This window comes from Myripristis murdjan, chromosome 15, assembly GCF_902150065.1.
Source record: "Myripristis murdjan chromosome 15, fMyrMur1.1, whole genome shotgun sequence".
Lineage (NCBI taxonomy): Eukaryota > Metazoa > Chordata > Actinopteri > Holocentriformes > Holocentridae > Myripristis > Myripristis murdjan.
In genome coordinates, this window is record NC_043994.1 from 13,316,890 (window position 1) to 13,340,604 (window position 23,715).

Genomic DNA, 23,715 nt, shown 5'->3' on the forward strand with positions numbered 1-23,715 from the left:
GGCCAGAATAATATTTATTTTAGCTACATGGGATTCATCATTTGTGCAGCTGTCTTACTGTATCCACTTCATGAATACTGCTGACTTGGGCTTTTAATAAATCCTGCTATTCTGTTAGCTTTACAAGCCCCACACTGGTGCCCATGGCTTTCTGATTCATTTCCTCTTTCAAGCGATGATTGTTACCTTTAGCTAGCACCCATCCGCTCTTTTATCTCCTATCCCATTTTTTGTCTGGGGACAAGGATTAGAGTATACCTCCCACCGCAGCCTTTTCATCCACACAAAAAGATATATCCTCAATACCAGCCCCCTCTCTGCTGTGATCTGTTTTCAGCTGAAGAGACTTGCACTTAATCTTAAGTAGGATATGTAAGGAACCACCATCCATTCTTACAGCTACTTCAGTACACTTTCTGTAATAGCATTCTCACACTCATGCATGTTGCCTTGTATTGTATTTTGAATTTTTCCATCACTTGTCTTCTTCTTCCTAACCCTAAATTTTTATCCTCATGTCTGCTTTTCCATTATTTCCTTCTTTCTATTGTTTCCTCCTCCAACTTTTTTCACTCTTCCCTTCTTTCTTCTTAATTCTCACTCCATCCTGTCCGACCTTCTTCCAAACCTCCTCTTCCTTCTCGCCCTGTGCCCTCTCTTAACTCTGTTTCCTTTCCTCTCTGCTTTTTTACAGCCTGTGAGTTGATGAACCAGGGCATCCTGGCTCTGGTCACGTCCACGGGCTGTGCGGCCGCCAGTGCTCTGCAGTCTCTGACAGATGCCATGCACATCCCACACCTCTTCATCCAGAGGAATGGGGATGGCATACCCCGCACAGCCTGCCACCTCAACCCCAGCCCAGACGGAGAGAGCTACACCCTGGCAGCCCGTCCGCCTGTGCGAATCAATGATGTGCTGCTCACCCTTGTCTCAGAGCTGCACTGGCAGAAGTTCATCGTGTTTTATGAAAGTGATTATGGTGAGTTTAAAGGATTTAGGGGTTAGCATGTGTTTCGTTTGTTCATTTACTGTCACCAACAAGTATGGTATATCCTATGCCAAGATTTTGCTGAGACCAGTTTAGTTCTACACCCACAACCAAACATGCTAGGCATTTGTTTTGAGTCTATCAGCCTTTTCCTCAGAGTAGATGATGGGCAAATTTATCTTTTTCTAGATGTGAAATCATATGTGCTGGTCTCAGCCCTTAAAATAAAAAAATCTCCTAAATGTTCCAAAACCACTCGCGAAGTCAGATAGATAAAAGCAATGGAGATCAAGCTGCTCCAAAAGTAATAATCATGTGTGTGCCTTATAAGCATGTGGACTTCATATGCTTTGAAGAGCAGTGTACACTCAGTTGGAAATATGCTGAAAGCAAAAAAAAAAAAAAAAATACCATACACACACACACACACACACACACACACACGTGCACAGTGTTAAAAATACATCAAAGTTCATAGATTGTGGGGAAAAATAATATCTCAGCGTTTCATTCACCATTAATAGTGTTCTCTGAGACAGACTAGTCTTAGCCTAATTGGCTCATTTGTGGCACTAGAGAGCGAGGGAGTGAGAAAAAAGCACTTTATGTATTCTCAGATATTCTCCATTTCTATTTTATTATTCTCACCATGAGGCCCCTCCGGGCTGGACCTTTCTTGACCCACATTTGGCGTGAGGCAAAAGACTGTAGATTGAGCAGTGATTGGCAATGGAATACAAGGGCAGAAAGATGAAGAGAGTGTATCACTGCATTGGCATTCCTCAGACGATACTCTGCCACTGCTGGCTAATCTTTTTACCACTTGGAAAAGTGCAGTCTAGAAGGGAGCGTAAATCTGTTTTTTTGTTTTGTTTTGTTTTGTTTTTTTTTGTCTTTTTTTTCTTTTCTTTTTTTTGTCTTTTTTTCTGATAGACAGATACACAGTACAGTACAAACTGTAGATGATATAGGGTACATTAAAGCAAGCCCCCTAAAGAATATAACCACTCTCATCCAACCTCCCATGTCCACCCTCACATTTTATGCACTACTACTCTTTATGTGGCCTGTGATGGGACTTTGAGGGTGGATGTACAGAATGCATCGACATGGGTTTTCCCATTTACAGTGATCTCTCCTTGGGCTGGCCTTTCACATATTAGCTTCTTTCTGTAGGAATCGCATACTCAGCATTGCGGTGGATTGATTCGATTGTTCTATCGATATCTAATAGAATTCTTCTGACTTCCACACCTTTCAGGCAGCTTTACCTTGGTTCAATACAATCATGTTCAGTGAGTCATATCATATTATGAGCTCTTTATGTACGACAGATCACCATAGTACAGCACACCACAGCCTTACATCACAAATCCCATGAGAGTCCCTGTCCAACATATCAAGGCTCAGTTTAACAAGGTTCTACTGGTGAGGAATGAGGGATACAGATACCAGTTCTAACAAAATAGTCTGTTTTCAGTCTGCTAAATTAGGGGCTATGAAGTCAGTACCACTGACATTTGTTCTCATGTTACACTGTTTAACTCAGTACTTGTTTAATTAAAGAGTGTAGCGGCTAATTAGGATCCCCATCACAGAACAGTCAAAATACCCGTGATGCCTGCCTCGAAGTGGTACTACAGTGACCTACAACACCACTGAGAGAAAAGTATTGCATGCAAAGCTGTGTTGGCAGTTAGTGTTTTGAGAGACTCTGGATGTTGAATTAAAACTTTACACGCGAGTGGGGAGAAATAGTTCCGGCGGCTCACTAAATGAGATACTCGAATGAATACAAATCTGTGCCGGCTAATATCATTCACATAATAAGATGTGTAGTGTGTGAGGATTTCTGCAGGGTTCTGTCACTCGATTCCCATAGTTGGTAATTAGAGGGTGAATAGCATTGCTCACTGTTGTAAATGTGCACTTCAGTCTTCTTTCCTGTTTCCCTCATCATCACCTTTCCCATCAACAGTATGTCAAAAAGGAAGACAGGTTTTGAAAAAATCACACTACTAACACTTGCTGTCATATTAATGATAATCAAACTGGGGAAATGAGATTATGCAACTATTCACAGCACAGGAGCTCAGATTAGATTTTCTTGGAGTGTGATCTTGTCAAAGCCGCCCTTCTGTCTTGTCTCCTCAGCTCCTGGTCTATCTATAGCATGAAAAGGACAGGAACAAAACACTGTGATGTCTCCTTCACTAAGAAGGTACCTTTCATGGTCCCTGCCATATCCTTTAGCACCTTTTTTTTACCTGAGTTTGAAAAGTACTGTGACTAGATTAGTCAATTTATCAAAACATTGAGTGGGACTGGCTGATACATGAGTGTAACACGAAGCTGGAGGAGCAAAAGCATTGTGCTACTTGACAATAAATAATGATACACCACGCTGCATTGTAGTACCATTCCCGGTGAGAATACAGCAACATTATCAAAATCCATATTTGTTCCACCCACAGCAATCCACTAGCTTGTCCCCTCGAGTTTAATAATGTGGTGGTAAGAGCAGCCCTTCTATCCTGAAGTGAAAAACACACTGTATATAGGATGTTCAGCTGATTATCCTGAGTCAGCAACCATGAACAGACAGCTTATTTGTACAGTACAGTACAATGTTAGAATATAGGTATAAAGGGTATGCTCCAATAATTGCAGGAGAGTTCACTTACATCTTGAGCATGTGATGTCAAAATCAAAATCAATCAATCAATCAATTCTCAATATCAAATAGTTATTTTTTTGCACACACAAGACTATAAAAGGATGCTGATTAAGTAGCAATACTGTACATGTTCTGCCAACCCCAACAATGAATGTCGTGTATCAGGATACCACAAAAGACTCTGAAGTCCAGTCTTTTTCCAGCCGCTGGTATGTTTTCTCTATCAGCCACTTCTGATATCTGTCAGTGGTGTGTGCCATGCAGGGGCCTGTCCCTCCATGATAGTCCCTCTTCCTCTTCCTCCTCCTCATTAGGCTTCTGCTGCCTGAGGAATTCGCTTAGCAGGTCATCATCAGCCACAGGGTGCTAGACTTGGGGTGAGACCCTCCATGCATTGTGAGGAGCTTCCTTATCTTGATATCAGTGGCCTCTGTCTCTTCCTGTGGTCAGGATATTGTACCAGTGGGGTATCTGATCACCAGCAGGGTGTAGGTCTTGTTCTGTCCATTCAGCTGGCTCTTCAGGACCTGCTTTACTCTATGCAAGTATTTGGTTATATATATGTTCTGCACAACTAAACAGGCAACAGGCAAGAGGTAAATAGGTGAGCAGACTGGCAAGCAGATGGTTGGCTGGTGAGCAGGTCAGGTGGAGTGCAGGTAGGTGCAGACAGATGAATGCTGGGAAGACAGGCAGCTGATACTGTTGGTGGATATGAGAGAGGGCTGAACTATGGGGCCCGCAAAAAGACAAACAGAGCACAGACAGACAACTGGCAAAAAGAACTGAGCAAAAACGACACACAAGAGAAAATAAAAACTACAGGAAACCAGCAGGATTCCTGACAGTCGTGGCTTGTTAGCCGTGTTGTCAGTCTTGCTTGACAAAAGCTATTGACTTGTCAAGAGGACAAACTACTTTGATTGCTTTTTTAGCCAGTCATTATCCAGTCTACAAATCCCCATCCGGTGTCACTCAGTGAGATAATCCCTGATTCTAAGTGTAGACATGTAAATTCTGACCTTCTGATCACTGACTGGTGAAATGTGTAGTTTTTTTTTTTTTTTTTTCTTCAAGATTTTCTGATTCCCATTTTTGCATGATAACTTAAGAGACGTTAATATGGATGTGCTGAAAATTTGGATAGGACAGTTCACTTCTAAGTAGCAATCATGGAAGAGCATGACTGCTATACTGCCGCCAACTTTATCAAAGGTTTACGAGCAATCTTGCTGTGATGGATTTGCTGATGTGATGTGATAAGCCTGTGTTGTTCAGGGTTGCTGTGTCATCAATTTGCTGATAGTACATTACTTTATATAAATACAGATGTTAGAATAGATAGAACAGCCACTTACATGGCCATGGGCATCACACTGTAGCTTTATGCATGCAGCAAGATTCTATAGTTCATTATCTATATTACACTTAGCTACGCATTTATAATTAGATCTGTCACATTTCACTGCTGCCCTGGAACTTGGGCTGCTCAGGCTCATTTGAAATGCATGCATTCCACTGCTACACTGTAAGTGTGTTTTTGGGTGAGAGCAACAGTCAGTATAGAAGAGTGTGGGCTAGTTTTCAAGATGAAACCTTCCTGAAAACTACCCCACACTCCTCTAATTTTTTTTTTTTTTTTTTTTTTTAAATCACAGCTCAGAGAGCTGGTTCTCCTGAACTCAGGCACATAATTAATGTAATTAAATTTGTTCAAAGAACCAAGTCAGTGAGATCTCCAAGACATCAGTGGCATCAAAATCACATTAGTTGAACAAAGTATACCTCATCTTCATCATTATTTTAGATCCTATAGTCCTGATATGAATTTGAGCTGTGAGAGAGAATATTCTGTAACTTCTTCCACAATAGCAATATTGTATCTGTATTATAGTGCTACTGTAGCTCTATAGGAAGCAGGAAAACACTGATTGATTTGAAAGCAACTGTATACAATATGCCTTGTCTGCCTTGAGGCAAAAGAGGGAGAATGAAATGACACGGTAATCCAATCATAACACATTGCCATTCAATAGGCCCTTTAATAATATTGAGATACTACTTTTGCATTTTTTGCCAAATAAATAGATTGCATTTTTTGTCCTGTTTTTTTTGTTTGTATGTTTGTTTGTTTGTTTTTTGTTTTGTTTTGTTTTATTGGCAGTCAGAGTTGTCTTTTTTTTTTTTTTTTTTTTTTTTTTTTTTTTGACCACAAACACTTTTGCCTTCTAAAAACAGTGCTGCTCTTGGTGTTTTCAGTCATGCTCTCTGACAGTGCTGAAGGGTAGCCTGACGCCTTAGCTCCTCATCTGAAATGGACAAAACAGACTCAGTGCATGTCAAGGCCGTAAAGGTTCTCATCCACCGATAAACAAACTTCTCCTGGTTTGTCTCCAAGAACTATGCAGCCCCTCGTGCGCTGTGGTGATTCTCCTCCAGCCTGAGCATAGTGCTTGAAAATCAACTAAATCTTTCATACTCAAGCCAGTTTGCCTGCTCTGTCTCTACACAGTAATTCCACTGCTTTTGAGTACGATTGACAAAATCCAGAGTTGTGGGCTGATGTCCTGCAGTGGATCAAATGATCTGTTTTTACAGTTTGTCTTTGACCGTGATGGGACACAGCCCTGGGTCATGCTCTCCATCTCCTGCGGGGTGCTTATCTCTACCAACCGTGTCCTCAAACAGACTCAGTTCTGGAGAGTTACAGCAAATTGAATACATCGGTCATGCCACACTTTGTTTCAAATCTGACTCAACTTGCCAAACACTCTGGCTTACTCCAGATGAAACCATAGGCTACAGACCTTGAGTACCACATGAGAGATTCCTCTCACTGTTCAATTACATTTTACTTTTAAGATAAAAATGGACTAAAACTGTATCCTTTAAAACACTACAATCAAGAGCACCGTCTTTTAGCAAATGTTACAAAGATTACCCACTTATTGGTTTTACTGCTAATAAGAATGACTTTTCTAAAGGTCAATGAGATATGTGATCTGAATACTTTTGTAAAACCCATTGAAAGTCTGCTTACACAGTGCTCTCAGGTGTTTGTGTGTAAAAGAAAGCCAGCTATTGATTCTAAATGGGGAGGCTGGACAATGTCTGCAAGCAAAAGCTTTCATAAAATCGGCTTTTCATTTGGTCATCATAAGGAGGAAAGCTTTAAAGTCAACTCCGCCAAGCGTATAGGACAGTTTTAAAGACAGGTCAATTTGGTTGAACGTCACTAGGCTCCTCGACAAAACCGGCTGAAATTACCTGAGCTTAGTAATGACTGTGGAGCAGCTACATCTGTCTCTGCCCTCCCTGTGGTGGCTTTCTCTCTGTTAGAGGAGGAGAGAATTAGGCTGGGATTAGGTGTGAGATTGATTAAGCTGCCTTGGTACCCAAGTATGAGGCGGATCCTAATGTAGAAAGTACATTTATAACACAGGCAGGGGCTGAACATAGACAAACATAGAGGATATATCCTGGAGAGTCTATAATAAGTCTGTAGTCAGTAATGAGAGAGGTAAAGAGGTTAGCGAGATATGTTGAGAAGACGAGTGAATGAGACAAAGGGCTTTATGAAGGGCGATGAATGTAATGACTGATCTGAAAAACTGAAGCATACTGGAGACACTTATGTATAAGAAGTCATTTCCTGTTTTGATCTGAGCAACTTTATTTCATTTGAGCTGCTGTAACATTTAGCTCACAAGGTCTATCACGGTGATTTCACAGGAACTGAATGCACAGGTGACCTTCAATTAATTGGCTTTCCATATGAACAGAGAGAAAGAGAGAGAGAGAGAGAGAGAGAGAGAGAGAGAGAGAGAGAGAGGCGGGGAGGGAGGAAGATGGAGTATATTTTCACTTTCACGTGTATGATATACAAACCTATCAGGGAACAGGTTTCCCCCTGCTATTTGTCTGCACTACATCTCACAACAAGTTCAATTCTCTAGGGATCTTTCAGGAAATGTTAATCACTGCAGTGGTGATTGCTTGAAGTAGGAAATATAGATAATGCTTGAGTCTACTCAGTAATGAATGCATATTACCTGTTGGAAAAGACTCTCTGGGTGCTCTTAAGGTATTTACAGTCATCTGTGACTGTATGAGTAAAATAACTGATAAAAGCAACCAGAAATACAACAAAATAAAGAACATCAGAGGCTATTATAAGCTACTCTTGGGGCCATTTTTGAAGCTACGCGCTAAGTGTATTGTCTTACCTACTTTTCTCAGTCTTTGTGTGCATTGCCTTTATCAGGAGAGCTGTTTCCCCCCTTTTTAAGTGCGTCATCATCACAAATGCATGTCACTAAAACTCACACAGAGCAATTAATTTGAAGTCCTGGTTCAACCTACGCTTGTGAGGTGTGCTTACATGCCAAAAATGCAATCTCTGTATAATTTGAGACCTTTCACAGTGCCACAGGTGCCAGTGCTGTAATATTCAGACGGCTATTGTATGTCTGTCATCACCGCCCAGTTCAGAACGTATATGAGCACAGACAGGCTCAGATGAATGTGCCCAAACAGGAACACTGCAGACTGCTACCCTGGCAGCAGCCTGTCTTTTGTGTGGGAGACTGATCTTAGATGAGAAGACAATGATCTTATTTGGACTTGGAAAGAAATGTGATTATGTATGTGCATGTATAGCAAAAAAGAATGTTTCATTATGCATTCATTATTCCTATTTTCATAGTTTTCTGTCCTCTGATTATTTAGTGAATGCGGCATTCGCGCTCTCCACTGTACATCACAAATGACTGTAATTTGTTCTCCCTTGTCTTGAAAATGAAGTCTTGTTTATCTCATGGTATTTGTTATGACAGCCATATTAAGCTGAGACTCATGAAGGTTTTGGGCTAAGTAATAATGATATGAACATTAGGAATATAACACATTAGACTTCTGCTTGGTAAATACAATTACGGTTAGGATGGGCACTATACAGGCTTAGTGCCCAAATGTCTCTTAAATAGTTGATCAATCTTCCTGTGTTGCCTGTGATGTCCACATGTTTATATTAGAGAATGACTACTGTGATAATTATCTTAAAAAAAAAAAAAAATACAAGTTTGAGATCAGAGTTTATGTCTGCATTCAACCATGGTCAATGACAATGTGTTGCATGGGAGCTAAATTAGTAATCTCTCTGTCTTGCTCTCTGTCTCACTCCTCCTCACTCTGCTTTCCATCTGTCTAATGGCTCTTGTGGAAGTGCATAATGCACTCATTGCCTGATACATTTCAGATTTCAGGAAAAAAAAAAAAATCCACATTGCATATAATTAACTGATGTTATTGTTCTAAGCTTTGTAGTCTTTGCTTTAACAGACTCATCACAATATTGGGTAAACAGCGCCTGGTGGCATAGCCATTTCTCAGAGTTTTCCGCTTGGTTTGAGGCACAGCTTGACAGCTCAGTAAAAACCTCTGAGCCCTTTGATCATGATATGCTCATTTCTACACTGCTCCAATCCAAGAGGGAGTCCTGCTTTAGTTATAACTTGGGTAAGATAGAGCTGAAAACGATGTCAGAGCAATTGCATGGGGTGTTTCTCAGGCTCTGTCTCTGCCTCCTGTCTTTCTCACTCACATCCGCACATACAGTAAAGCAAAAACGCCAGTTGCAAAGAATAGGAGGGAACTCGAGTGGTAAGTGAACAAGCAGTTGTTACAGGGGGAGCGTGAGATGCTGATGAGAGAGTTAGAAAGAGGTTAGGGGTTGATATCTAGGACTTTCAGAACAAGATTTGTGTTCAGAAGTGATGCTTGAGTAAACATGTCCAGAAATCAGACCTTTAATTCCACGTTAATCCTCTTTTCTGCAGCCCTGCCCATGGCTGACATGGTTGCCCCATGGAAAAGCCTGCTATGGGTTGGAAACTCTGGCTTTGAAGTCAGATGTTGCTATCAGGTTCCTTGAGTAACTATCCTGTGGTAACCTCCGCTTGCCTCTTCATGGGATTTAAAACTGCATTGGTAACAGTATAATGTCGCTATTTTTGAATGAAATCCTCGCATTTCCAGTTTTGAAGATTTCCATTATATAATTTAAGTTAAAGAATTATGTGGTTTTCTATGAGTTGAGAAAATTCCACAGCCCTTTGAATTCTTATTGTTATTCTCTGAGCTCGATGCCTACATTCAGTTTACCACTGCAATTGTTTCTCTTTATTTCCAAACTAAGACTCAACTTTCTCTTGTATTTGCATGCATTATAATGCATTTTGTAGAACTGCCAAAAAATAGCTTCATGTGTCATTACAATACAGGAAAATGTTGTGGCCAAGGCACAAAATTAATTACAGTTGTCCAGCAGTGGGGCAGGATGGAGGGAAGCATAATTAAAGTGTTGTGTGTTTGAATACAAGGCAGGACAGCTTGTTTGACCGTCTTTTATCTATTATGCTGAAAAATAACCAAAAGGAACCATGGTGTTTTGGTGTCAGGCAACAATTTAGAGTCAAGGATGACTCTTTCCATAAAACGAACCCAAGTGTTGGAAAGAGTTCTCGAAGAGGACTGAAGTAACAGAGTTTGGCGATGCTTCAGCATGATGAATGTTTTAATTTTGCGTTTTGTTTTGCCCTTTGAACATTTTTATTCAGAAGAGAATCCAGCAACAACTGTGAGTATTTGCGTTACCCCAAAAGTAAATTGCAGCAAAACTGTGGCAGGAAAAATCGAACGCTGTACTGTAGCTCATTCTTTATGGTTTGCTTCAAATTGCACTTTTACCCCAAGGTGTACGCTGAGAAACAGGGCAGATATACCAATATGTTGCTTCATTGCTCAGACCAGGTCAAGGGTTTTCATATTATCCTAATTCCAAGTTTTGTCCCTGAGAAGCTAAAAACTATGCACAATTTCCTGGCCAAATCACCTCGAAAACACCCACACAACCCTCTAGCAGACTACTTCTGTGTGTGTGTGTGGGTGTGTGTGGGCGTGTGTGAGTGTGTCTGCGAAACTATGCCCCTATGTACTGTCTATTCTCAGCACTAAAACACTGGGGCACAAGATGACTCATCAAACCTCCAGAGACGCAGTAGAATAAAATGTGAACACACACATCCACAGACTCACACGCACAGACTATCTTTCCTCATTTCCCAAACATTACAGAGAAGCAAATTTGTTCCCACTGTAGATGCAGGAAGAGGCTCTGCCCTAGCTGTTTTGCCTAACCTCTCGTTAACAATGCAGCATGACTTGGCACATGTTGGGTTGCTGCCTGCTCTGTGACTGCTGGGATTGGTGTGCTTAGCGCGAGCCCTCTGCTGCACATCACCTTTGATTTGTCTGTGCGGTGCGGGCTTCTTTTAAGTTGTTTCCCATATACCGCTCACACACGACGGTCTCCGGGGAGAGCAACACCTGCCTCCAGTTTCATATCCTCTAAACCCCAGGAAACGGCGATACAAATGTGCTTCTTGTGTTTTGTCACTCCTTAGATCTGGAGCAGAGAATGAAGCTTGTCTTAAAGCATTTGGAATGAAGCCTGAAAATATTGAGTGCATGCGCAGGTGTTGAAAGCTCAGGTTGTTTACTTAAAGTGAAATGCTTGATGAGGTACTGTATAACTTAGCACCTGCCGAAATTGTTATTCTCCCTCTGCCTCTGTCTCTTGTTTGTTCTCTTCTCTGTCTCTGTTTATACTTACTTCTTTCCCCTTCTCTAGATATCCGGGGTCTGCAGACTTTTATGGACCAGGCGTCTCGACTGGGACTGGATGTTTCTCTGCAGCGGGTGGACCGGAACATCAGCCGTGTCTTCACCGACCTCTTCAACACCATGCGCACCGAGGAGCTCAACCGGTACCGGGACACACTGCGGCGAGCTGTGTTGCTCATGAGTCCTCGGGGAGCGGAGGTGTTCATCCACCAGGTCAGATGAGAGTTAAATGTCACTGAAGAACCCGTAACACAAGCAGTGAGACAGCCAAAGAGCCGCTTTGGAAGTTTTTTCTTACTAAATCAAGTACAGTAAACAAGGATTTACTCAGCAAAGATGATGAGCCACGCACAAAGAGGCCTTATCAGAGGAATTAATAAAAATTCCACTTCCACTTTTACTAATGAATGAAAAAAGTACCAAAATAACTTTAAATAGCAGATAAAACAGCCATTTTTTAACTGAGATCTGCTGAGACCACTTGCATGACCCCTCTCTTGTTAAAAAGTGATGAAACAGGAAGTAACTGCTGGTTGGTGCCTTTGTGAACTTTTGCCAAATGCCAAAGCAATACACAGAGATTAGATGGAGGCAAAGGTTGGACGGAGGAGTGTTGTGGTGCATTCTTCACCACTGTGCTAGAAGACAACTACATTTCAGGTTTTCACTTTTTTTCATTGCGATATGCACACATCTTTACAGACAGAATAGAGTGCAACAGTCATTCTGCTCTTATTTATACATCAGCTGTTTGTTCACTGCGCTGACCAGCTGCACTCTGCACACAGCCCCAGACAAAGGCCAAACAAAGTTAAATACAGCTAACTACTCTAAGAATCTGTCTGAACTCATGCTACTCAAATTTTGTTACTGTTTCCAACTTCTAAACGCTAACTATAGTTGATATCAGCTGGGGATCTTGTGATTTAATGCATCCAACTTCCACTTTACAGCTCGCAGTGCTTACTCACATCCAGTCCTCTCTCATCTCACCTGGCATGGTTTCCAATCAGCTGCCCTCTCCCTAGCACTACACATAGAACACACAGACATCAAAGTTCCAGTGAGTCAGCTAACAAACAACTTCAGGAGTTACCTACACAGAGTTACCCACATTTATTTCACTTTGGTGTGGTTGCAGCGCACACTTAAGGCCAGATCATTGGTCTACACAGTATAAATGCTGTAAAAGGCCCATTTCCATTATGGATGTTGCACGCAGTCCAAAGTCTGTGACTATGCGGGCTGTAGGCATAGCAAGTACACCAAACGGGCATGCTCCAGATGGATCACTCTGTGAGAAGGAGAAGGAGATAACACACACACACACACACACACACACACACACACAAACACAGCATGTAGGGGTGAGAGGACAAGTTGATTGTTTATGCCAAAGCAGAATGAATTTTTATGAGCTGTATATTAATGTTTATAGGAACATACATACTCTCTCTCTCTCTCTCTCTCTCTCTCTCTCTCTCTCTCTCTCTCTCTCTCTCTCTTTCCCTAACACACACACAAACACATCAGTTTAGGAAATGCGCATGCTTGTGACTGCCATGGACCTTCAGTTGTAGTATGAATGGAAGTGCCTGCGTGCCCATGCGACCGCCAAAAATCTGCAGCTGTCCATGAGCACTAAACGTGGAAAGAATGTCCTTCAACTGGCATTAGCAGGACTGAAGACAATGAAAAGCATGACTACTGTGATATAAAAGTGAGCTGAGTGCCTTTTTCTGCTCAGCAAACATTTCACAGTCTACTGCTCATCTGGCCAGAACTCTGAACAGTGACAAAAATGTGTTAAAATGAAAGTTTTTTTGTGGTGCACCACTGTTTTTTTTTTTTTTTTTTCCTAGTGACTTCAAATGCAGTGTTATAAGCCTGTAAGGCTTGTTGGAATTAGTCTGTAGTAGGTTTGTCTCGCCAAATAATAATAATAATAATAATAATAATAATAATAATAATAATAATAATAATAATAATAATAATAATAAATTAAAAATAAAGTAAAAATGCACTCCATTAACACATTTCAACAGTCTTTTTTCTGCTGCAGTATCACTACCAACTACTTTTCAACTTAATTTACTTCAGGCTATATCTCAAGTTGAAGCTTGGTTGCCAGTCTTGCTTCGCATCAAGTAAACAAGATCTTTGCTCCTCTACTCATGCCAAATCAAAATCTAAACTGTTTAATGGGTCAAAACCAGACAATGAGATCAGAGGAAGATGTGTGTGGATTTAAGTGAGGCACAGCACTTCATATGTATTTGAGGGAAATAAAAACTTTAAAATATAGTAGTGTCTTTTGAACCACTAGAGGGAGAAACTTGGATATATATGCAGGATACATAAACTAGCACAAACAATGTGCGACATAATGTAAAAAATGTGACTAAGACCAATATTGTCCATTAGAGGGGAAAAAGTGTCTTGAATGTCAATTAATTTCCGAGACAGATGTTTGGTTTTTTCCTAATGATTTCTACACCATGCATGAGTCATTTGTGTCCTTTTACAGTTACCTGCAAAAAAAAAAAAAAAAAAAACTCCTTCTAAAGGTCTACTTTTGATGAACAATTTGTGAGTCTTTTTTTTTTCTTTTTTCTTTTTTTTTGAGAAAGTATTTTCTCATGGGTGAGAGCCTCTCTACATTTCTTTCATGTTAGAGAAATCAGCTTTCTTCAGGACACTAAAAGTTAACTTATTCATTACTGACTCACTTAAGGGAGATGAGTGTTAATGATGGAGAATAGAGGCACAGAACTAAAAAGTGATGTTGATTAATTGAAATGCTTTTCCAAAAGCGAATTTCAGGAAGAGTGTCTATATTTCCATTTTTATTGCATCTGAAGATCACTAGAGGATAAGAAGGCATCTTACTTTGAGACAAGTGACGGTTATAGTGAATGTAATTCTTGTCCCAGAGCTGTGCAGCTTGGCGGTGTTGGAACCACACGACACCGTATCAGGATTTGTGACATGTCGCGATCGTTCAAAAGGCTCCTGCTCTTGACGATTGGCAGTTAATCTCTATACATCCTCCGAGTTCAGCTCTGACTCATTTCGATCTTTGATCTATTGAGGGGAAGGAGACCTGAACTAACAGAAAAACTTAACTTGCATTTCAAGTAGTTGACTGCTAATGCCACATTATCATTCTAAAATTGAAGCTCATAGATAAATATGGCAAATAAATTAATTCACAGATTGTGAACACACCAAGGTTTCAAGATTCAGTAATGCCATATTGCATTAATTTTTACCTTTACTCCATTTTACTGCATGTGCACACACACGCACACGCACACGCACACGCACACGCACACGCACACACACACACACACACACACACACACACACACACACACACACACACACACACTACCGGAGATGGTCCACACTGATTTTCTTCACACAAGATTGCATTTAATCTTGCCAATTATGCTCTTTAATATCCCTTATACAATTAACAGGAGGCATCTTGGGGACTAAGAAATAAGAACAGCTTCACGTGCAGCACAGGTCCCAAATGCTCCTGTGAATATGTTAATATATTAAAATTAGTGGATTTTGTAAATTCATCAAAGCTTCATTAATACCTTGGTAACTATCGTCACAGAGCCTCCCCACTTCCCTCCAGAGACACTGTGAGAGAAAATGTAAATATGCTAATATCAAAACGGGCAGTAATAATGATGCACTGGAGAATAAAATGCTCGTCAACACTTTCATGTCAAGGAGAGAAAAAGTGATGAAGTTGCCATGGTGACTAGAAGTCCACACTGTGCTGGATCAAAAATCCCATCACCCCCAACAAATCTTTTTTTTTTTTTTTTTTTTTTTTTTTTTGTTCATGATTGTCATGGAAATATAAAGAGAGTTTTATTAGTGGCATTAATGGTCTTAGTTATCTTGTCCATTTGTGCAAGGCGTGACAAAACATATAGTTGTGCAAGTGGATAAGTGTGTGGTATGTGATGTTGTGTGAAGTGCAGTAGCTGTAGCAGGATGTGGGTGTCACTGCTCTTTATCACTAAAAACTGCTCTCTTTCAATCTGTTTTTCATCTCTGTGTTTGAGTATTCATTTGCATCCATTATTTTCTAATTCCTCTCTTCTACCCTGCTCTGCTCCTCTCATTCATTCATTTTCTTTACCCACTTAATCCTTTTCAAGGTCAGGAGGGTTGGAGCCCATCCCAGCATGCACTGGGTTGAAAGCAGGGAGACACCCTAGACAGGTCACCATTCCATCAACACGGATAGACAAACACTTACACTAATAACCACTGATCCCCTTGGGTATTCTATTCTATTTTATTCTATTCTGCTCCACACTTCCCGCTCTTGAACACTCTCAGGCTGCAGTCATTTCTCATAACAACATGCGTAGGTCATTGACAGTGTCTGTGGTTTTACACTGTAATTCTGGGCTGTTGTGCGCTCCAGTCCAGACAGTTGCCATCTCTTCTCTGCCTCACTTTGGCCATGAGAGGATGTAGCAACTCGTGTCAGCTCAGCGCCTCCTCATTCTTCACACCCAGCCACCATTTGCTTCCTCCACGGTAGGGAACTTCACCATTGTGTTGTGAAGGATCACCACCAGTCGTAGTCAACAAAACGTCTGAATTACCTTCCTATTTTCCGAACCTCACAGACAAGACCAAACAATCCATTACCCGCCACTCAGGCAAAACACAATGATTGCAACACAATGGAACAATGCTATAATCCACAGTAGAACACAGTGCTGTAACTTGATGCATCACTGATGACCCAGAGTGCAGACATAACATTCCCCCTACTCTGGTTGGATTTCAAACATGAAATGCTGACAGAAAGTCGTTTAGGTGGCCAGGGCGAGAATGTTTGTACACGGTCTCGCCCTGGTCGCAGCGAGACATGAGGCAGCTGAGGCTGAGCCAGCCGAGGAGGGGAGACATGAGGCAGCTGAGGGTGATGGGTTTCTGTGCAGGGGCTTTCTGAGGCACTGGGGCATCTTGCCATGCTGAGGGCATGACTCGGGGTGTGTCACCAGCTGCATGTGGCAGTGCTGGCACCTTTCAGAAGCGGCGAGTGCCATCACTGGGGAGGAAGGTGGCTGGGTCCATCTTATGGGTGATTCAAATGAGTCACACAAGCCTTTCAAAGGGCAATCAAATTCAAATCAATCAAATTGCAGCCTGAAAATATCCTATTTCTATGTCTTTGTATGTGTTGTATTAGTACATATTTTCTAATTCACACTTATAAAATAATGCAAAAACTTGAATACATTTTATGTGTTGCCAAAGTCACTCTCCTATTAATTGTCAATGGAGCAGCTCCAGGCTGTATATCCTCAGGACACCCAAATGAAACTTCTGGCTCTTTGGTTTCTGGCTTTGGGAGAGGGTCATTCATTTTCACAAAAATTGATTAAAATGCTTTAACCTCTAAAAATAATTGTACCAGAAGTGAATTCTGAAAATGAATGGTACTCCTTAGCAAGTCAACTTCAAACATATAACAAGTGCACCAGCACAAGGTTTTCTCAGACTCAGTAATAGATCACATCTTTTTGGAAACTGAATGTCTTGCTCAGTGTGGTTTAGCTGTTGTTTACCACAAGCCACATTAAAAGCCCTCTGAAGTCAGTTTTTCCCATATAGTGTATCTAATACAAAAGTGACATTTTCTTTACTCTCAGTCCCCACTGCCTCGCCTTGCTTGCGGGACATTGGCCTCATCAAATCTTTGGTGTTTGGGGAAACAGAATGGAGGATGTCAGTCGGCGTGCCAGCTCCGCGGGCCAGTTGATGGATGGAGCTGAGTGTCCGGGTGAGGTCTGCCTCCTGTGTGGCTGCTATGCCAAGCCAGGAGAGTGACAAGTGTTGCTGCTGGGTGCCAGAGAATGTGAGAGGGAAGAAAGAGACACAGTGAGGGTTGGCAGAGGAGAGAGTGGAGGAGAGTAAGGGAAAGAGAGGAAAAAGAAAAAAGAAGACAGGAGTGAGACAAGAAAGGAGGGGAGGAGAAACACAAGAAAAAGATGGCAAAGAGAAGGGGCTACTCTAAAGTACAGGCCTCTTTGACCAGCAGCACCTCTGTAGGAAATAATATAAGATGGGATCTAAGGGGAGAGGCTCCAGTGAAGTGGAGAAAAAGGAGATAAGTGCTCAGAAATTGGAGATAAAGTATGGTACCTGTGGGACCTACTTGCCTAAGAAGCAAGAGTTTTCAAGCCAGTGTAAAGGCCTGACCACTCTATTAAGAGATTCTGTTTTCAGCTACACCCTCTGAAACAGCAAATCATACTCAGGACAGACATCTTACCAGATCAAAACTTGTTCAAAGATTTATCATGGATTTCTGCCCGTTTTAGTTATGAGCACATTCCCTCTTTCACCTCATCAAAATGAATTTAGCTCTAAGGGGGGACAATTTGTATTCTTACCACTCAGAAAACACCTACAGCAAACACTAGGGTGGATCTTCTATGCCAATGCATGATCAAAACCCATCCTTTTCACCAAAACTAAATGCAAAATCATTTCATGCTGTCGTGCAAAGCTCATAATAACTAAGTGGTGCAGTATGATCCGTTTTCATGAACACACACTGTTCCACATATTATTTTCCTCTAGCTCTTTTAAGAAATGGAGTATGACATTCAGCAACCCGCCACGGCACAGAGTCCCCTGCTTAGTTTGGTCTTATTTGTATGTGAAAATGGAAAAATGTCTGGTGATTCTGCTGTGGTATGTAGGCGATGTATTATTAACTTCCTGTCTTAGAGAGAAAATATTGGCATTATTCAACCTTGTCAGAAAATCTCATGTTGAGATTTTGTTTTGAATTTGTCACTTTATCATAAAAAATAAATAAATATGTTTTTGTTTTTCCTATATCGGCTTTACTGTGATGAATAAAAGCAAATTTTAAAGCAGGCAGGCTTTGTGGAATCTGAGATTGTCAGCGGTGCTCTCTGAGAAGTGCTGAACGATTTGAGACATGGAGGCAATAAATTGACTCCAATCTAGATGACCTTGACTGGCCAGACTGGTGGTGGTGGATTACTGTACTGCGCCTTGTAGTTTCCTAATGCCGTGTCATAAATTGCAGCTGGTGCTTTTCAATATCTTGCTTCTCTTTGGGTGGATGAAAAATAAAAAAAGAAAAAGAAAATGATAAAGGAATATTATATACACACATATATAGAATAGGACCATGGGGGGTCATTAGGAAAACAACAGGAACAGTACAGTAGGCTATAGTGTCTAGCTGAAATTTGGTATAGTTACTATACAACAAAATCTGTTGAATAACATGTAAGTTTTTGACAAATCGATTGTACCAAGCCTCCAAACTCATTTTTGTCATTTTTGCTGTTTCCTCTTTCAGATTATTTAGAGGCTTTACCTTGTCTACATCAGTATTTCAGCCACTTTTACTCTCAGTTAAGAGGACAGCAGAGGCTAAAGAAATTGTTTCACATAAGAATCGTGATCCTTATCTTCTATGATTCTGAAACAATTCATAAAATCCCCAAAAAATTGATTTGATCTTTTTTTTTTTTTTTTTTTTTTTTTTTTTTCAGTCACATTATGATTTTGGTTATCTCACAACTGAATAGCCTACAGTCAGTTCTGCTGTGAGTACACAATGCATCACAGTGCAGTCAGAGTGTGGCTAGAAAATAACCCTGTCCATAGCTTATGTAATTTCAAAAGAGCTGCACCCCGACAGCGATGTTGATAATGAAGGCTCTCCTGCTGGCTTTCCACTGAGAGATTTGGCAGACATTCACAGATTAACCTGCTCAAAAGACCTGAAGAGCTGCAAGTCAAACATCAAATATATATTGTAAAACAATTGCCTTGCTTCAGTTCTGTATGCTTGTTTGGTACATTTTTTGTCACATTTGTACCTTGAGTTGAGTTTGGAGAAAGTAAAGGAGATAACTGCTGACCCCAAAAACAATGTACACAGACTGACCAGACCATTAATACATACATTTTAGAGCCTAAAGAATGATTATTACCAGCTTTTAAACTTGTGAAATCAAGAAAAGGTGGATTTCACTGTTTTCTCTGTATGTATACCACAGGAGAACAGCTCCTGTGGTATGAAACTACTGTAGATTTATTGCTCAAACCTGGACAGATTTGAGAAATGCCAAATACTGAGAAATTGTTAAAAAACAAGTTTTAGAATGATACATTTATTTATTTATTTGTTCAAGGCTTCCATTCTATTTTGTATGTGTCTGTGTACGTGGCAGCCTACACGTACAGTAGACCTGTTTTAGCACACAAGAGTAAATTGTGAAGCAAGGTTTATGGAATTGATTTGAAATTGAACCATGACCCCGAGCATCAAAATCGAAATCACACTGAAAAAGAGAGTGGTGAAACATCCCACGCTCATAGAGGACCGCACTGTCTACTGAAAGAGCCTGCTGCCTGCACATCTCCTATACCTATGGACATGTAAAAAAAAAAAAAAAAAAAAAAGAATTAGCCATGTCAAAATTGTGCCAGCTACTTTACAACACCTCAATTCAATGTACAGTCTTAAAACAGAGAAAACAGATGAAAGAGGGAGAAAGTCAGTGCGATTGAATTAATCAAAAATGTATGTTTTATTGTGTTCTAATGGCCAACCTGTATGGCTTGATTCTGATGCATATCCATTCCCAGCATAATGTCAGTGAGAGCTCCACAAATGTAGCTTGCTGCAAAAATTTAATTCAGAATCTACTTTAAAAAAAAAAAAAAAAAACTATTGCTACCATTTTTCCATGTTATCCACTCTCTTCTGAAGTGTCCTCTCCTGTAGCCAAAAATCTATGCCTGCAGGAGAACTTAGCAAATAATATGGCTATTCTTCTTTCCAGGAGAAAACACACTACAGCCCAAAAGCACAGAAGGACCTTCAAAACGTATCTGTGTACTCATTTGGCTGCATGGCAGATGAGGTTCCAGTGCTGGATACAGATTTACTTGTCAAGACTTAAGACGATGAATGGCTGATTAAAAACCAACCCTCCTGACACTTATGTGTGAGATGCAATAAACACATTTGCCCTTGCAAGGAATTGTGTTTTGATTCCAAGGACTCTTCCATCTGAGTGTCACAAGGGTTTGTGTACTGTGATTTAAAAGCGGCTCGAGCTGACATGCTATTATGGGGTGCTTTGGAGACAGACAGTGCGGTTAGTTTTTCTTGCTGGGGGAATTCAGTACCATTGACATGACAACCCAAGAGGCCACAACACAACACTCACATACACATAAACGCACATGAAAGAATCCACACACATACACATATGCATGTCAGTCTCACATGCACTTCTCCCGCATCATCTTGACACCAAAGCCATAGATACCTCTTGACAGTTAGCGCTCACTCAATTGAATGCCTGTGTCCTTCGCAATTGTTTTGTCAAAGTCACCGAGTCACAGGTGGTAAAAGGCAGGGATACAGAAAAGCTGTGGAAATTGTCACCTCATATTTGCTGGAGTACTTACCGTCTCTGGTGGCTTGTGCTCTGCAGACTTATATGTGATAGACAAAAAAGGGAGAACAATTTGAACTAAATTTAATGAGTCATTCTCTACCATATTTTCAATCCAAGTTTTATTACCCTTTATTATCTGCAGTACTTAAAGTTGTTATCAAGCAGAGGAGAAAGTCTAAAGCCATTTCCCAGTGTCTGTATCTCTCGGTAGTAGCAGCTAATATCCCTTGTGTCTACACTGTCCTCATTTCCTGTCCTCAACATTTCTCCTGCTGCTTGCAGTTTTCACTTTTACCTTCTTTATTGCTGCTCCAGTTTTTGACAGTGTCTTCTACTTTATTGACGGGGCAAAGCTTAGTGTGTAAAGAAGTAATATAATCAGAAACAATCATAAGCATTCTGAAATTCGGGCTGCAGTGCATTTTTAGCTCCCAAGGACAACAGGCTGGTGATATATATCTCCAGCACAGCGTTCAAGTGCTGAGTTGCCCTGCTCTGATTCCCTCACATTCCAGCATGCACTTATTTCTTGGCACTCGGACTTCCTTCCTCTCTGAGAAGGAAAGGGCCGGCCACGACCTGGAAGTGTTTATCCCAGCATGACTCATTACCCTGACACAGAGAGCATGGTGTTGATGCAGGGGAACATAGTGCTGGCACACACAGCATCCTCTGTGCGCACGCAGTACACTCACACACACACACACACACACACACACACACTCGGGTATATGCAAGGATGCCCACACACATGCACACCTCCACCGCTCCACCCCTTCTTCCTTCCCCAGATCCATCACTGCCAGTCCTGTCGACACCCCCTCCCTTAGTGCTAATGAGGGAGGCCAGGTACAATTAAACAGCTCCAAAAGTACTTCTCAGCCTGAATCTTTTTTTTTTTTTTTTTTTTCTTACTGCGATGGAAAAACACACTTGCAGCCACCCAGAAGATTCAATTAGACAAGCCCAGAATGCTAACAAAGGCCCAAGGTGTTATATGGCTTTAGTGGTATCATTTGGAGGAGGACATGTTTTTTTTTTTTTTTTTTTTTTTTTTTGGACGTGACAAACAAAACATCACATTGGGACTGACCGGTACTTTGCAGGTAAACTTTTAAATTAGGAACGCAGCAACAGCACAGGCACATGTCTTTCATGACTTTCCCTGCCGCTTAGAAACAGAAAGGGATTACTGTATGGGCATTAAACCTATTTTGCTGACAGAGTTATAGATCATTTGCAACCAGCTGATGAGAGCGATATCCTTGGTGGTATTCCAAAGGTGTTTTGCATTCAGCGTAGCTACGTTACATGTGTATGACAGGACACAGGCTGGTGGGATGGAGTTATCATGGGACTGTAACCTTAGTGATCACCAGCCTAAGGCCAGAGGTGAAGGGAGTTTATCTCGCTCCCCGTCCCCCGGTATTGCTCCCTGCTGGCTTAACGCTTCCACCTCTGCCCCCCTGTCCTCTCCCTCTGACCCTCACCGCTGCTCTTCTATTTCATTTTCCTCACAATAACAGCATGACAAATTGAGCCTGCCAGAAAACGATCTGTCATTGTCCTACGTCTCATCTTCCTCTGTCCTCTGTTCTCCCTTCCCCTCTCTTTCCCTCTCTCCCTGTTACAGGACATTCCCTCTTCTCCCTTTTCTCTGTGTATTTTTCTCATCTTAATGGTTTCATGTCTCCCTCCATGCAGGTACTTCATCTTTCTGCCCTTCCCTTTCCCCCCCCTCCATAACCTCATCTCCTTGTGTCTCTTCTCTTATTGGGCTGTATACTTTTCTCTTTGTCTCTCTCTCCTTCTCCCTCTCTCTCTGTCCCTCCGTGAATTCTCTCATGGTTTCTCTGTATTATCTCTAGATTTGTTCTGTCATTTTTCCATTTACCTTACAGATGGATACATTATTCTATATATTCCTACATATTATGACACCATCAGTTATCTTTGCCGTCCTGCAGTACATGTTGTTCCACGAGAAAGGTCAACATAAATGCGTACACACAGTAATGGACACAAAGATTAGGAGTAGTCGTATAATAGTGTTAGTCTTGTTTTGTAGCCCTTGTATACCCATTTCAAATAATTCCCAATCCCTGCACTGGCTTGAAGCAAAACAATTTACTTGGCTGTGGCTGAATTTAGCGACCTCATGACAGTTTTCTCTATAGTAAACCAAATGTTATTACCACAGAGCATAGAGAGGGCACAGTGAGAAAACATTATTCTCCTTCTTTGATGACTAAATCCTACCGTTTTGCAAGTAAATAATAGATAGCTCCCTTATTTATGCATAAGTAGAGGTTGTCCATAATCAATTAATTGTATCTACAGGGGCCTTTTGGGAAACTCAGCATTTTGTGGCAGTGAAATATTTGAATATTTGAAATATTCAGGGAGAGTTTGCTTATGCATACAGTAGGGAAGCTCAGACAGCGTTGCACTTTGCAACAAAGTAGTTTACTCTAGAAAATTCTAAATGAAACCACCTCCTCAGGTGTATATTTCACAGGAAGGTGGAATAATCAAGAGAAATGGTTGTATATCCAAACTCTGGTATTAAAATTGAAACCAGGCAGGTGGCAAGTTCTTGATGGATTGTTAGGACTTGCAGAGGAATGAATCATCTGCTGAAGTTAAAGAGCTTTTCATAAATAATGTTTTCTTCTCATAAGTAAGAATGGGGGATTAAAACTATGGTGTGTTTGAGATGGTGGCTTATCTTTTTACAGTAATTGTTGTCAAGGGACATTCTGAGAGATGGCAATTGGTTTTCATCGGGCCAAACACTTCAGTGTTGTGTCACTGATGATGATGATGGTGGTGTTGAGTGGTGCCAATGATGGTTGTGCCAG

At 41.0% G+C, this 23,715-nt stretch overlaps 1 protein-coding gene across 1 annotated transcript in view; it reads left to right on the forward strand.

Moving 5' to 3' along the window:
* Positions 1 to 700: 700 nt before the first annotated feature.
* grid1a (glutamate receptor, ionotropic, delta 1a) overlaps positions 701 to 23,715 on the forward strand; it is a 96,332-nt gene continuing 73,317 nt past the window's right edge. The window contains exons 1-2 of the mRNA XM_030070845.1: positions 701 to 979; positions 11,356 to 11,561. Coding sequence (XP_029926705.1) covers positions 706 to 979; positions 11,356 to 11,561 — 480 coding nt within the window. The 5' untranslated portion in view covers positions 701 to 705. The remainder of the gene's footprint in view (positions 980 to 11,355; positions 11,562 to 23,715) is intronic.